The 14,675-nt window shown below is 45.0% G+C and overlaps 1 protein-coding gene across 1 annotated transcript in view; it reads left to right on the forward strand.

Moving 5' to 3' along the window:
• The window catches only part of CKMT2 (creatine kinase, mitochondrial 2), a 35,416-nt gene that overhangs the window by 18,195 nt on the left and 2,546 nt on the right, over positions 1–14,675 (forward strand). The window contains exons 6-10 of the mRNA XM_058823638.1: positions 3,998–4,219; positions 7,375–7,460; positions 9,932–10,055; positions 12,697–12,831; positions 13,204–13,329. Of these exons, the coding sequence (XP_058679621.1) occupies positions 3,998–4,219; positions 7,375–7,460; positions 9,932–10,055; positions 12,697–12,831; positions 13,204–13,329 (693 nt within the window). The remainder of the gene's footprint in view (positions 1–3,997; positions 4,220–7,374; positions 7,461–9,931; positions 10,056–12,696; positions 12,832–13,203; positions 13,330–14,675) is intronic.

The following is a 14,675-nucleotide window of genomic DNA, read 5'->3' on the forward strand; positions in this document are numbered from 1 at the left end:
CTGAAGTTTACTATCCTTATCTATTACAAACTCAAAAGACGTGAGCTCTCCCTAAAAAGTCCAGAAAGTGCCCCAAAATGGTGTCCGTTCAAGGCTACTTAAGTCCCAATTACATAATAATAAAATTAATAATAATAATAAAAATTATTGATAATTAGCCAATAAACAGTTTACATCCATATTATTTATGCTTCTAACCCAGCTGTGATGACTCAAAACCCACAATGCAGATATCTTTCACCCTGTTAGAGAAAACCACCCAGATTCATGAAGAGGAAGGATGAAGAAGGTGCAAAAAAGATAGCTAGTCCACACCCAAAATTCTCCATCTTGGCTCCCAAATACTAAAACTCCAAATCTAAGTTTTTTCACCCTGTGAGATCACACATTTCTAACCAAACACACACCTGTGCTATTAATCAATTTTGGAAGCCTTTTCACAGCCTCAGGTCAAATGCAGTGTTCCTTTGTGGGTCTGTGCCTTTCAGCACAGAAAATTTAAAAATCTCAGCATCCAGGGTTCCAAAAACACAGAACATTCCTCACACTATTATTTCCATAAGCAATACATAGATATTGTTATAGATGCATATTATATGGTTGGCTCTTCACAGATATTAAAATGAATACTATATGTGTTATGTTGGGAAGTTATGCTGTATTAATCTCTTTTAAGTAGTGCTGTATTACTCTCTTTTTGTGTGGTAAATGTACTTTTTAGACTATAGCATAATATTAAAATAGAAACCATGTGATGTTTGTAACTAGCTCAAGGAATGGAAAAGATAACCAAGAACTTCTTTGCATTATCCTAACTGGTAGACATAACAAAACCAGACACCAAGATCCCAAGAAAAGAATTATTGCCTCCTTATTGGGAAAGTTCAGACTTCGAGGAAGCAAGAAGGTTGATTTACAAGATGGGGGGAAGCTGAAATTAAGCAGAAATACCCTGTTTTGAAAGGAATGTTTGAATAATGTATGAGATATATGAATATGCAAAAGGCTACAGCTTTTGAGGGGTAATCCTTTGTTAGCAAGGTGTCCTCTGTGGCAGAGTACCAGGCACCCAGACATCCGTAATTCTTTACTTTTTATTGTCTCTTATTGTCCTAATTTTTGTTACTATTTTCATTACTGCTTTCATTACTATTAAACTTCTAAAATTTTAACACAAGTGAATTTCGTTTTTCCCAGATATTGTATTCATTACACTACTATTTCGACGAGCCACACAGTGCACACTTAAGCTGACAGATTATATTTTTCACATTAACATGCAGAAAGAAAAAGTTATAATTGATACTATCTCTAAAGAGTTATAATCACTAACAACATGCATAGGCCAATACATGTCATGAATGAGGACCCTATATGTCTAATTTCATAAACCACAAAATTAAAATTTAGCAGCAATTTTGATTGAGCAGCAATTTTATATAAAACAATATAATCAAATATAATCAAGCAGATAGATACAAAAAGAAATTTGGCAGTGGTTTGGATAAAACATAAGCAAAACTGATTGATCAGGGTGTGGAGGAGAGCTTTTCTCACTCTGCCTCATGTACAAAAGGCAAAAGGATCCAAACACAACTTATCTACTGTATGCTAATATATATTCATCAATATTCTCCTGTAAATCTCCTCCTCCTATTTTTGGTTCTTGAAATCTGTGTCACCATACTGCACAGCACATGCTCCCCTTAGTTGTTGCTAAGGGGTCTTTTGGCTCTTCTGATGAAGGCTTCTCCTCATCATCACTGTCCTTTGAACAAGCCCTCCGGCTGCACATGTGCCCCAAGTCTTGTGTCATAGAAGCCAGCATTATATTCCAAAAATAAGCCTTATTATTTCATAGATACCTGGAATCATCCCAATTTTGTCCATTTCAAGGCCAACTAATTATCCCGAGGCCTATTCCGTTTGGGATGTTACTTATCTCAAACTACATCCTGCCTCCTATTTTCCCATGAACATCTGAAAACATCTGTTTCATGGCACTAATTACATCTCCTGTTCCTCTATTACTTTTTTATTGTATTTGCCAGGAATAATGAATCTGACTCCATGTTCTCAGAAGGCTAATTTATTATTTTAAGATACTATATAATATTAAAGTATACTAAACTATACTATACTAAAAATACAGAAAGGATACTTACAGAATGCTAAAAAGATAATAATGAAAACTCGTGACTCTCTCCAGAGTCCCAACACAGCTTGGCCCTGACTGGCCAAAGAGTGAAAACAACTCACAGCAGGATCCAATGGAACAATCACCTGTGGGTAAACAATCTCCAAACACATTCCACACGAGCACAGCTCAGGAGAAGCAAATGAGATAAGAATTGTTTTCCTTTTTCTCTGAGGCTTCTCAGCTTCCCAAGAGAAAAATCCTGTGTGGAGGGTGTCACTATAGGACACGAAATAACACAACACACACACACTGCTGTTCTCAAGGCAAAAAAGGGAAGAGTTTAATTCTGACTCCAACATTTATAGATTTCCAAAAGTGACAGTGGATTGGAGGATGACAGTGCTACTCCTCCAATGACACTGGACAAACCAACAGTCCATCAAATTTCTCCTTCTCCATAAAAGAATGCAAAACAATAAGTTATTTACATAAAGTGCACAAGAAAGTTCATTACAAGAATGTAAACATCAGAAGGCTTAGAAAAATCAGGGTGACAGAAGGGATTTTTTCAGAAAATCGGAATGCCACACTTTAAAACAAATATTTTCTAAAATATATAACTGATATAGTTACAACGGTTAGCAAGAATCACACTAGTTTATCACACACATAAACTACTATTGGGTCGTTTTCCACTGCAGATTTATCACACACATGTTATGTTTGCCCAATTATCCCATCATCAAAAAAAACAAAAAATATTAAAGGTAGCAGCAATTTTAATTGAATAGCTTAGAATATCTAAAATTGAATACACTTGAAATATTGACAATATAATTTGGTTAAAATATGGGGTAATTTGGTTCCAATAATAGCGCATAAACCAAAAAAATAACTGTGTGGTACGGAGTGCAGGGTGCTTGGAGCCCTGCCACCTCACATACAAGCTTGTCAAGCAAAAATTCCCCCTTTTGTGCCACGTGTCAATGCCATCTCCTCCCATTTTCGATTCATCACACTTCCACCTCTGCCCTCATCACCACCTTTACCACACATGCTCCACCACTGGTTTTGGTGGTCGCACCACTCTTTGGGGGTCATCACTGATGAAGGCCTCTCCTCTTCCTCCATGTCCTTTAATTCACCCTTGGCTTACACATGTGCACCAAGCTATTATAATGTAAGCCAAAACTAACATAAGATATTATTATATTTAAGCATCAAAGCAATAAATCTCATATAATTAACATTTTCCTGGGACCCAACCAGATTTTCCTTTCTTTCTGTTAATTTTTAGTAACTGTTATCCCTTGCTTTTTCCTGCCTTGAACATCTGCAGGAAAAGGGGTGGGGTGGGGGGTGGGGGTCTATGTGTGTGGAATGCCCTCCTCTCCCTTTCTTTCTTGGCATTACACGTTTTAACTGTTTAATTATTTCCGAATATTAATTACTGTATCAACATTGATTACTGTTTCAATTTTGTCAGCACTAAGTTTTTCACAGAAAGAGTGGTAAAACACTGGAATCATCTACCTAAGGAGGTGGTGGAGTCGCCATCCCTCGATGTGTTTAAGGGAAGACTGGATGTGGCACTTGATCTAGCTGAAGTGTTAGAACATGAGTTGGACTCGATGATCTTAAATGTCTCTTCCAACCTAAAAATTCTGTGATTCTGCGATTCTGTGATACCTACTTACCATGTAACCGATATAGCCACAACGATTAGTGCAAATCACACTGGTTTATCGCGCACATAAACGCGAAAGCCAATACCATCGGGTCGTTTTCCGCCACGGACTTATTGCACGCATAAATCCAAAAGCCAATACCATCGTTGTGGTTGTTTCCCGCCCCCAGATCACGCACGGGCAGTTCGACGAGCGCTACGTGCTGTCGTCGCGGGTGCGCACGGGGCGCAGCATCCGCGGGCTGAGCCTGCCGCCCGCGTGCAGCCGCGCCGAGCGCCGCGAGGTGGAGAACGTCGTGGTCACCGCGCTCTCCGGCCTGCGCGGCGACCTGGCCGGCAAGTACTACAGCCTCACCAGCATGACCGAGCGCGAGCAGCAGCAGCTCATCGATGTAAGTCCGCCGGCATAGGATTGACGGGGTAGCACGGTCAGGATGAATGGGGATGAGATCTCTCTGAAGCCAGGTCAGGAATTTGGGGGTTATTGCAAAGGGCCTGGGTGCAGGGCCCTGCTGGGAGCTGCCAGACACAGCTCAGAGCACGCCTCAGAGAAAAGAGGGGTAGAGAGGATGAGAGGGTAAGAGAGTAAAAGGGTAAGACAGTAAAAGGGGTAAAAGCGTAAAAGGCAAGAGCTAAGAGACAAGAGGTTAAGAGACAAGAGGTAAGAGTAAGAGTAAGAGGAAGAGTAAGAGTAAGAGTAAGAATGAGAGGTTCCCATTACAATACCATAAATCTTCTTCTGTGTTGAATATTCTGATTCTCACTAACCAATCTAGTACAACATACAAATCCTATAGCATTTCCATACAGCCTATAAGAATCATTACATTACCATCCTGTGTTACATTTCAAACCCTACAAACTCCTCTTTGGGCCCCTTCTGCCAAGCTGTAGGGTCTGCTCTGAGCCTTGGGCCTGTCTGCAAGCAGAGGGTGTTGTTCCATCAATAGGGGATCACCTTCAGCTGGCCGTGTCATTGTTTTCGAGTTGTTCAGTAACTGAGGCACCTCAAAGCTTGCTTTCATTTTCCATCTCGCTTATAGTTTCTATATTCCCAAAATCTTTTGCCAGGCAATCATATTTGTAAGGCTTTCCTGTCTCATCTTCCCCAACATGCCAGCAGCACCTGCGTAGGCTCCGGTTTAGTTCAATCTCTGCTTTGCCCGTGGGCACACACTGCCCGGCGGGATAACAGCATCATTAACCTGTGCCTTAACGGGCTGTCAAGGCTTGTAATTTAGCAAGCCACCCAGGGTCTGTATTTCTGTTAAGTACACCACTGTGCGGGTCTGAGGCGTGGATTTATATGCCAGAGAGTGAGGCCTGTGTCAAATCAAATCCATGTGGCTGCTGCCACCTCTGTGGACAAGTAAAGAGGTAAATTCAGGACCCTTCCTTGGTTGTCTCCTTGAGCAAACTGTGATACTTTCTGTATTGATGTATTAATGATTCTAACTAAAAGTATTGCACTGAGATAGGTTTTACATGGGATCTCTACTCCATTCTGTGGCGGTGGGGGGCTTTGCTTGTGATTTCTCTATATCAAAATGATGCTAATTCTAATTTGCCAAAACTTGGCTGTAATTTCATAAGCGAACACTACACAAATTCTAATTTCCCAAAAGTAGCTGTAGCCTATTGCACCCAGGTGACCTTTTCCCAGCCCTGTCATTGTGCTCAGGGAACTGAAGGACCAGGCCCACAACAAGAGTTTTCATTGTCACACAGATGGAAAGACAAGGATTTCACCATGGATTTTGTCACAGCATGTGACGCGTCAAACAAAGCTTGAATGTGCATTTTAAGTGTCCAAAGGAATGGCTGTACCCTCTTAGCTATACTCATGGCACATTATTCCATAACATCAACCAAAGGGGAGCTGATGAAGTAACATAACTATTTATAACCCTGGAACCAGGTGTCTGGATTAACCAGGAGTTAAGAATTTATGTAAGGTCAGTATTGAATGTCTGTGGTGATATGTTTATTAACAAGATGTTGATGACCTGTTGCAAGTTTTATTTTCAGCAGGAGACAGCTCTTCAGGATGTAGAGGTTGAAATGGGAATGTGGAAAATGTAATTCCTTCATGGCTTAAGGCTAAATCCTGTGGGAAGTGGAATAGGCTTCACTGAAACAGCATTTTATCTCGTTTTCTTTTGTTTCATGATTGATAACACAAATTTGTAGAGATCAGACACTGATGTTGTGGCCTGAGATTCATTCCTCACCTCACAGCAGTGCTCACCCCTCCAGCAGCTCAGACCTGGCCCCTCTGTGGGATCAGGTTTCCTGCCAGCCTGCAAAGGCTCCATCTCAGCCCTGCAAGAGCAGGGTTTATTTCAGTGAGATAAATCAGGGCTACTTGAACTGCACTCGGTACAGAAGGCATTCGGCAATTTGCAGATTTGGGCCATATGCTCATGAGGAAAAGTAACATCTCTTTTCTTGCAAAAAAAGGGGGGTTTTTGTTTCAAGGAAAGTGTCAAGTGGAGCAAGCTGAGGAAGGGAATTTGGTGTCCCTCTGAAGAACAGAGAGAACTCTACACGTTTTCTTCCTGCACGGTTGGGGTTTTGCACGCATCGTGTCCATTGCAAACAATTCAAAGATGAAAACCTAAGTGAAATGAGGAAAATAATTATTTCATTCTTCATGAAGGGAAAAATTAACTAAAGCACATCAATGTGTCTACCACGTCATATGCCTTCTGGATAGATTGCCTCACTATTTCTAGTTAAGCTCTAGGTTTAAAAATAAAGGAATAGAATGAACAACACTGCCAGCAAAAAGCCTTCGACATTTGATATGGCAGTGTTGAAGGAATTAAGAAATACTATTTTTTTTTGGCACGCACATGAAAATCAATATAAAATACGCATTTTATTGGGGGGGGGGGGTGTGGAACCCGAAGTGAATTGTTTAAAAAATTCTAAACTAGTAGGCATGGGGCAAGCTGGTGGCACAGCATGTGCTACATTTATTAAGTCACAAACAGCATCTCTGTTAAGGAATATAACAAGCCTATGATTCCAAAGGCTTGAGATTAGCATTGATTCAATTCTACCTTGAGTTCATGCTCAGAATAAATATCTAATTCTCCATGCTGGAGAAGTATCTTTTCAGAATTAGCTCTTGTTATTGTCCGGTTTTTGTTGTTTCCTTTTTCCCAATTTCTCTAAGAGCTCGTTGACTTCTCCTATGCTGAAATGTGTCTGAATGCAGAGGAGATCTCTGGAGCCAGGTCCTCCAGAGCATCCTTTTCTGTGTCCATGTGGATTTAGACCCCAGCACCCACCCCTCCCTACATTTGAAAAATGTTTTTGGCAAAACATATCAGCCAGCATCTGTGAGAGTTAAGAAAATCTCCCAGGTAAAGAGATTTTAATTTCCAGCAAAGGAACCAGGTTCCCAGGCTGCGATTTGCTTGCGCTTCCACTGCCCTCACAAGCATGCACTGGACAGGGTTACGGTGCCTCCTGGATAAACTGGAGCTGTGTTCTGTTCTCTCTGTCTCTCTGCCTCTCCTTGGCCCTGTCCTGTGCCCAGGATCACTTTCTCTTTGACAAGCCCGTGTCCCCGCTGCTGACATGTGCTGGCATGGCCCGTGACTGGCCGGACGCCAGGGGCATCTGGTAGGTGCTGTGACCTGCAGGCTCCCGTCTCCTGCCCCAGGATTGTCTTACAAACCTCCTTGCTGGTCCTAACCCTGCACGAACCCGGGCCCCGCGCTCACAGCATGCCCAGCTTGCTTCAAAAAGAGAAATGTTTGAATTCCCGGGGCTGAAAGCGCCCCTTTCCTTCCAAATGAGCTGGATGAAAAGGAGACAGGGAAGTTGGATCTCCTGCTCTGTTCTAGGTCTGTTTCTACTGCCCCAACACACTTGATTTTGGGCCCAAATACAATATCTGCTGTGGAGATGAAGGGGTAGCAGCTCTGAGAGCCCAAACCAACAGCAGAGGATGGGGCAGCTGTGCAGTGCATCCATCCTGCTGCACTGCAGGCATTGCCAGATGCTTTAACCCTGGAAAAACAGGCAAAAAGCATTCTGAGGAATCACCTAGTGTGATACCTGATCACCCCCAAACCCTGCTGGAAAACTGTGAGGATTTTTTAATTTCAACAAGCTTCCTATGAGATTCAACAAGCTGCAGGTTCTTTGGTCCCAATGGAAGTTTGAGGAAAAGGATAAAGCTTGAGGCATCCATTCATTGTCTCTACAAACAGAAGTACCAGCAGCATAATTGCTATCCAGGGATTTCCTGAATAAAACAGACCTGGGTTTTGGCTTCTTTTACATGTGACATACCAGGGAGAATGGAAGGAAAAAAATTAGTGTGATTGGAAAGTACTTCAGTAAGTCGTATCTTAAAAATCTGCCTTTCTCTTGCAAAAAAAATTGCTGTCAAAAAGCGTGTACATTGTGGAAATAATTTTGCTTTTGATGATCCTTCCTTGTCATGGGCTGCAGATCATTTCCACCAACAGCACTGTCAGCAATGGCATGGTTTAAGTGCATGGTCCTGACAGCAATGGGGACAATCACTGAACTGAAAGGGGAGGGGAGTTAGGCCAAGCTCAGACTATTTATAAAACCCTCCCTCAGCATTTGAGCACGACTGAAGAGGAGGTGGCTGGACCTGGCCTGACCCCAGTGTCAGGACACAGAATGTGTACCCTGCTCAGCATTGCCCTGGCCAGATCCAAATGCAAGAAGCAAAAGGAGATGTGGCAAAAGACCAGCTGAAAGTCAGGCTCTCAGTGATCCTGAACTTTCAATTTCATGTGCCTCAAGCCTGGTGGTATTTCACTGCTGGCACAAATGAGTCTGATCCCATCCATCACCCTCTATGTGCTGTAGGAAGGTGTCAGGAGCCAGGACATCCCTCTGTCTGTCCCGAGCAGCCCAGACCCTGCCAGGGGGCTCAGAGACCCTGGCACTCACAGAGCCCAAAATGCCCCTCTGGGTTTGATTATGACCCGTGGAGCAAATTACCAACCTCAGATGAAGATCTGCAAGCCACGACAAATTAAGTAGAATGATAGTGAGTTTATCACAAGGTGAAAAACAGATTTTGGGGTTTATAGAATGGGCGTTCAGGAGACAAGATGGAGGGATCTGGGCATGTCCAGCCTTTCTCCTTCTTCTTCTTGGCCTCCATCTTCTGGGTGATGTTGGCACTTTGGGATTGGTTTAGAGTAGAAGCTCACTGTCTAACACAGGTGATGGGTATTGGGAAGTAACTGTAAATATTGCACACGCAGTTTTTAGTACAAAAAGATAACACTGCCCTGGGGCAGGCAAAGTGCCTTAGATTTTCTTGCTGAGTGGACCTGGGCAGGGCAGAAGAAAGAATTTTACAGGTAAGGAACAACAAACAACCTTGAGACTGAGAAATGAAGATCTCTGGGTCCTTCCTCAAGTGCCAGGCTGGGAAAAGAGACTTTTTCTTGAGGTCACGGTGACTGGCTAGAGAGCCCAACAGGAAGGCAGGAGTAGGGGACTGGCCAAGCAGAGGAAAGGCCAGGAGAAGTGACCCAGCACCTGACAGCCAGCCCTGACTGCCTGTTTGAGGCAGGAGTGGGTGCTCAGTGGTTCTGTCCTTTCTGGCTGAGCAGAAAGGACAGAATGAAGGCACATGAAGGATCCCAGACACATCCCTTGAGGGATGCAGACACCCAGTGCTCCCAGGGACGCTCGGGCTTGAGGCAGGGGAGAACAAAATTAAATTAAATTAAAAATTAACTAAGTGCACATTACTTGGCTCCCAACAGCATGCGTGTGTTTGGGTTTTCTGGGAGGGGGCAGAGCTTGGCTTCTCCCCTGGCTGCATCCCCAGCTGTGCTCCTGAGGGAGGGCCACAGCAGCATGATGTGACGCAAAGCCCTCCCCACACTGTGCCCAGGAGCCCCTGCAATGCCACAGGGATGCATGAGGGATCCCGTGGTGGAACCAGCCCCCATCCCTCACAGCAGCTCCATTATGGCACTTTAACATCTCTGCTGCTTGGGAAGACTGTGATAAAACTGAGGATGCTGACAGTTATTTCTCAGGGCTTGCCTTTTAAAAGATATTAATTTTTTTTTTCCTCCCCTCTTGACTAGGCACAACAATGAGAAGACATTTCTCATTTGGATTAATGAAGAGGACCACACCAGGGTGATCTCCATGGAGAAGGGTGGCAACATGAAGCGTGTCTTTGAAAGATTCTGCCGTGGATTAAAAGAGGTAGTGTCTCAGTGAGCTCATCATTCCTGCTTGTTCACTGCTGTCAGCCCTGCTCACTGTGGTTCCCACTGAGCTGACATCTCCAGGGGCAATGAAATGAAGAAATGAAGTCACATCAGTCCATGCAACACCCCACATCAACACAGCTAAAGCAGGAAACATGGGCAGATTAATAGCTGAATTGTAGGGGAAAATAAATAAATATCCTGTAGTCGCAGGCCCCCAGCTGGTTAAAAATTAGCATTGACTCCATGATGCTCAGAAGCCTGATCAGTCTTTTATTATACCACAATTATTAAGAAACTCCTTGCCCTTACAGACAGTCATGATACAACAGGGGGACCCAACTGATCCTTGAATCCAAACACCATCACCGTTGTCTAATTAGGAAACCACCCTGTGGTAAACAAATCTCCATAACACATTCCACATGTGCACAACAACAGGTGCAGCAAGTGAAGATAAGAATTGTTTCTCATTATTTCCTCTGATCTTCTCACAGCCTTCCCAAGGACAATGCCTGGGAAAACTGTGCACTGCTCTTTGTGGCCAGAGAGCTGCTGCCACAATATACCTTTTTTCTTTTTCTTTTTCTTTTTCTTTTTCTTTTTCTTTTTCTTTTTCTTTTTCTTTTTCTCTTTCTTTTTCTTTTTCTTTTTCTTTTCTTTTTTCTTCTGTGGGAAATCATAAATGAAGCACTTTGTTTGGGTTGTTTGATTTGCTTGATTGAAGACTTTATTTGGCCCATCCTCCTGGTTCTTATTTCTGAGGCTGGGAGCAGAGTGGAAGCTGCTGAGGTTGTGCACAGCACTGAGGGTTTCGGACCCACTGTTTTGGGGAGATATGGGGGTTTGTGATTAAAATACTGAGAACTGATAGTCAGGGCTCCTGGGTATTATTTCAGTCTAGCTAATCACAGTGATAAGAAAGGCTTCCTGGGACAGGGTATGGGTTAAAACAGTTTTGCCCAGATGATCTAGGTATGACTCAGGTTGGGTCTGGGCTCAGTACAGCCCTCTCACCTGCTCTGGCACCAAAAAACAGTTGATTTACCAGGGAAATAGGTCTTACTGTGTCCCACAGGCAATATCAAGGAACCCTGGAATGGTTTGGGTCAGAGTTAGGGTTTGCAGTGGGTTTTGGGGCACAGCAAAACAAAGCCATCTGAGCTATGCTCTGCTGGCACCAAGGTGGTTACTGAGAGTTTCCAGGGTGGGATTCCAGGCACACCTGTGAGACCAGCACTGCACAGGTGGTGACAGCCCCTAGGTGCTGTCCCCAGGTTTGCCCCTCGTGCCAGCCTTTGGATGTGGGCATGGAAAGTGGTGGGGCAGCTCTAGGGAGCTGTGCCCTCAGCAGGTGTCTGGGGCAGAAAATCAGGTCTAGTTTCCCACCATCCATTGTGTGACCCTCACAAAACACAGACATTATCCTAGGAGAGTAATTTATTCTGTATCCTCCTGCAGACCTGAAGTGTTCAGCTGTATTCATAGGAGTCCTGCGAGCATGAGCTGATTTATGCATCCAGTTCTCCTCAGGGGGAGATGAGAACTGACCTGAAATGGTATTGGGTTTGCACAAGCACAGAGGGGTGAACAGAATACCAGGTTATCCAAATGGCAGTAGACCCTTGCGTTGTTCCTGCTGGTAATTATTTCACTCTCCTGTCAATTCTGGTCACAGACCTACTAATTAGAAGTCTTACCTACAGGCTGTGTTGTCTCCTTATAATGGAAGCATGGCAGTTAAGAGGCCAAATGTTCTCATCAAGGAGTCATGACATCAGCTAGAAAACAACACAAAACCCATGTTCAGGTCCCTCTGTTTGCTTCATAGTGTTTGAGTCCTTTGGGGACCTGTGTTGCAAACCTGGTTCAAAATTACTGATTTATAAACAAATGGCAAAAGCCACAACTCTTAAGTGAAATCCTACCTGGCTCCATGGGCCGAGGCTTTACCAAAACACCACAACAGGGAGTTCTCTGGTGAAGTGGCCAAGAGCCTGCAAGGTAATTTCTTGGATTATACTTTTTTCTGACCCAGAGATGGGGCAACTGAGAGGTGTTTTCAAAACGTTGATTCCATTTGAGAAGAGTGAGACAGTACAGATGTTATAAATCACTCCATCACACTCAGAAGTTAACTATTTGTTAATTGCAGTACACCGTAAGAGTTTCTTAGCCTGTCAGCTTTAGCCACACTGTGCTGTAGATGCCTTAAAGCCAATTATCTAAAATTACCCCTTGTGGGTCCCACTACAGTGCATCTTTCACAGTTCTGTTTCCCCACAGTATCCAGTTTTATTTACAAGGCCATCCTTTTTAACTTGTTTCTGGCTCCATTTCTCTCTCAGCAATGTCTGTCCATTCCACGGCATTTCTAAGCCAGCATTTCTTGTCTCAAGGTTTGCACACTCTGTGAGCCTTCTGCCAGGCCCTGAGAACTCTAGCAATCCATTTCCCACATCAGTAGTCATGAGAAGGCAGTGAATAAATCCTTCTGGTTACCTGAGGAGTGCCAACATTTGTACCACACCTAGACCAGACTGCACCCAGCTGCAAACTCCTGCCACTGCACTGGCACCTGGCAATCAGGCACTTGTAAACCTGCCCCTTTTTGTTTTGTTCCTGTGCCCACCCAGGTGGAAAGGCTGATCAAGGAGCGGGGCTGGGAGTTCATGTGGAACGAGCGCCTGGGCTACGTGCTGACCTGTCCCTCCAACCTGGGCACGGGGCTGCGGGCAGGGGTCCACGTCAAGCTGCCCAGGCTCAGCAAGGTACACGGCACTGAAACGGGGCAAGGGGACACAAATGTGACATGGTGTAAACGTGACACGGGCCAGCTCTCCTGGGGTGTAAGGGAGCAGAGGAGAAATGACAGCTTACATTAAAAGGACGTGTGTAACAAGGTCTGGGGATAGGGCATGGCTGAAGGAGCGTGCTGTAACGCTGCAAATTGCTGTATTTGTTGTGGAAATCAATCTGCCTAGCGGGAAGACACAAAGAGGGGCTGTACCACAAGGAGTGAGAGAACTCTCCCCCTCTGGCTGTCCTCGTGGCAGTGCTGTGAGGGTCACAGCACCGCGGTGACTCTGCTCATACACACAGTGGGAGGCACAGTGGAAACTCAAGGCTGTTTCTCCTGGCAGGACCCCAGGTTCTCCAAAATCCTGGAGAACCTGCGGCTGCAGAAGCGCGGCACCGGCGGCGTGGACACGGCAGCTGTGGCTGACATCTACGACATCTCCAACCTGGACCGCCTCGGGCGCTCGGAGGTAAGCTGCTCCTCATGGGGCTTCCTTTTGTTTGGAGTTTCCTCCCTGCTTTTGAGCTGAGATCTGTGCTGACAATGACCCGTGTCCCTCTGCTGAGCCCACTGGATCCATGGCTGTGACCGTGTTCCTAGGGGTCTGAGGGTAAGGGAAGAGACGAGGATCTGACTCCATGTTTCAGATGATTTGATTTATTTTTTTATGATAGATATTACATTAAAACTATACTAAAAGAATAGAAGGCTTTCATCAGAAGGCTAGCTAAGAATAGAAAAAGAAGGAATGATAACAAAGGCTTGTGGCTCGGACAGAGTCTGAGTCAGCTGACTGTGATTGGCCATTAATTAGAAACAACTACATGAGCCAATCACAGATGCACCTGTTGCATCCCACAGCAGCAGATAATCAATGTTTACATTTTGCTCCTGAGGCCTCTCAGCTTCTCAGAAGGAAAAATCCTAAGGAAAGGATTTTCCATAAAAGATGTCTGTGACACCATGGCAGTTTTTACTCCTTGTGAATCTGGTCCAGTGGAAATGCTTACTGAAAGGAGAACTGATAACATGCATGAAGTGCTTGGTAAAAGCTCCTGTCCTGGCAGTGCAAAAACCAACCCTGAGCAAGCTGCACAAATATGACCATGTGCTGAGGATCCCCATGAGGGTATGCAGGTGCTGGAAGCAAGCAGGCACGGAGTCCTAACCCACCCAGGGACTCAGGCCCTAAAACAAGACTTGGTGAAGGCTGTTGTGTTCCTTTCACTGCTGAGTCACACACTTCCTCCAGGGTTACACAGCAGCACAAGGCTTCCACCCACAGTGACTGAGGAGCTGGGGCTTTTCTCACATGTCCTCTGAGAGCTGTGTTGTCTTAGTGTGAGCTGGCAGGTGTCTGCTAAGAAAGGCAGGAGCCTCCCCTGAAACGGAAAATGCAATCCCCCTACCTCTGATTTATTGTAATTTTGAAATTAAGGGTCTCTCAGGCAAAGATATGGGAGCAGGAATAACAGTTCTTCACCAGGAAAATGAACAATACAAATGCAATAGCACAAAGCAACCCACAGCCAGAGCGATCACAGCCCCTGCCCCACAGCGCCGGGGCGGTGCCCCAGCCCCATGCCACGGGGGCTCAGCCCTCCTGCAGTGCCAGCTGTGGCTCTGCTGCAGCAGGGATCCTGCACGAGGGGGGAGTTTTCCTCTGCAGCTCCAGGGCTGCTGCAGATGGGCCTGGGCTCCCTCTGGCCGTGCAGGGCAGCAGAAAGCTGCTCCTCTGGCAGGGCAGGGGGCAGAGGCTGCTGGGCTGTCCCAAAGCTCAGATTGGATCCAGGCAGGAATGCTTGGCTCCTCCCC

Source organism: Ammospiza caudacuta, chromosome Z, assembly GCF_027887145.1.
Source record: "Ammospiza caudacuta isolate bAmmCau1 chromosome Z, bAmmCau1.pri, whole genome shotgun sequence".
NCBI classification, from domain to species: domain Eukaryota; kingdom Metazoa; phylum Chordata; class Aves; order Passeriformes; family Passerellidae; genus Ammospiza; species Ammospiza caudacuta.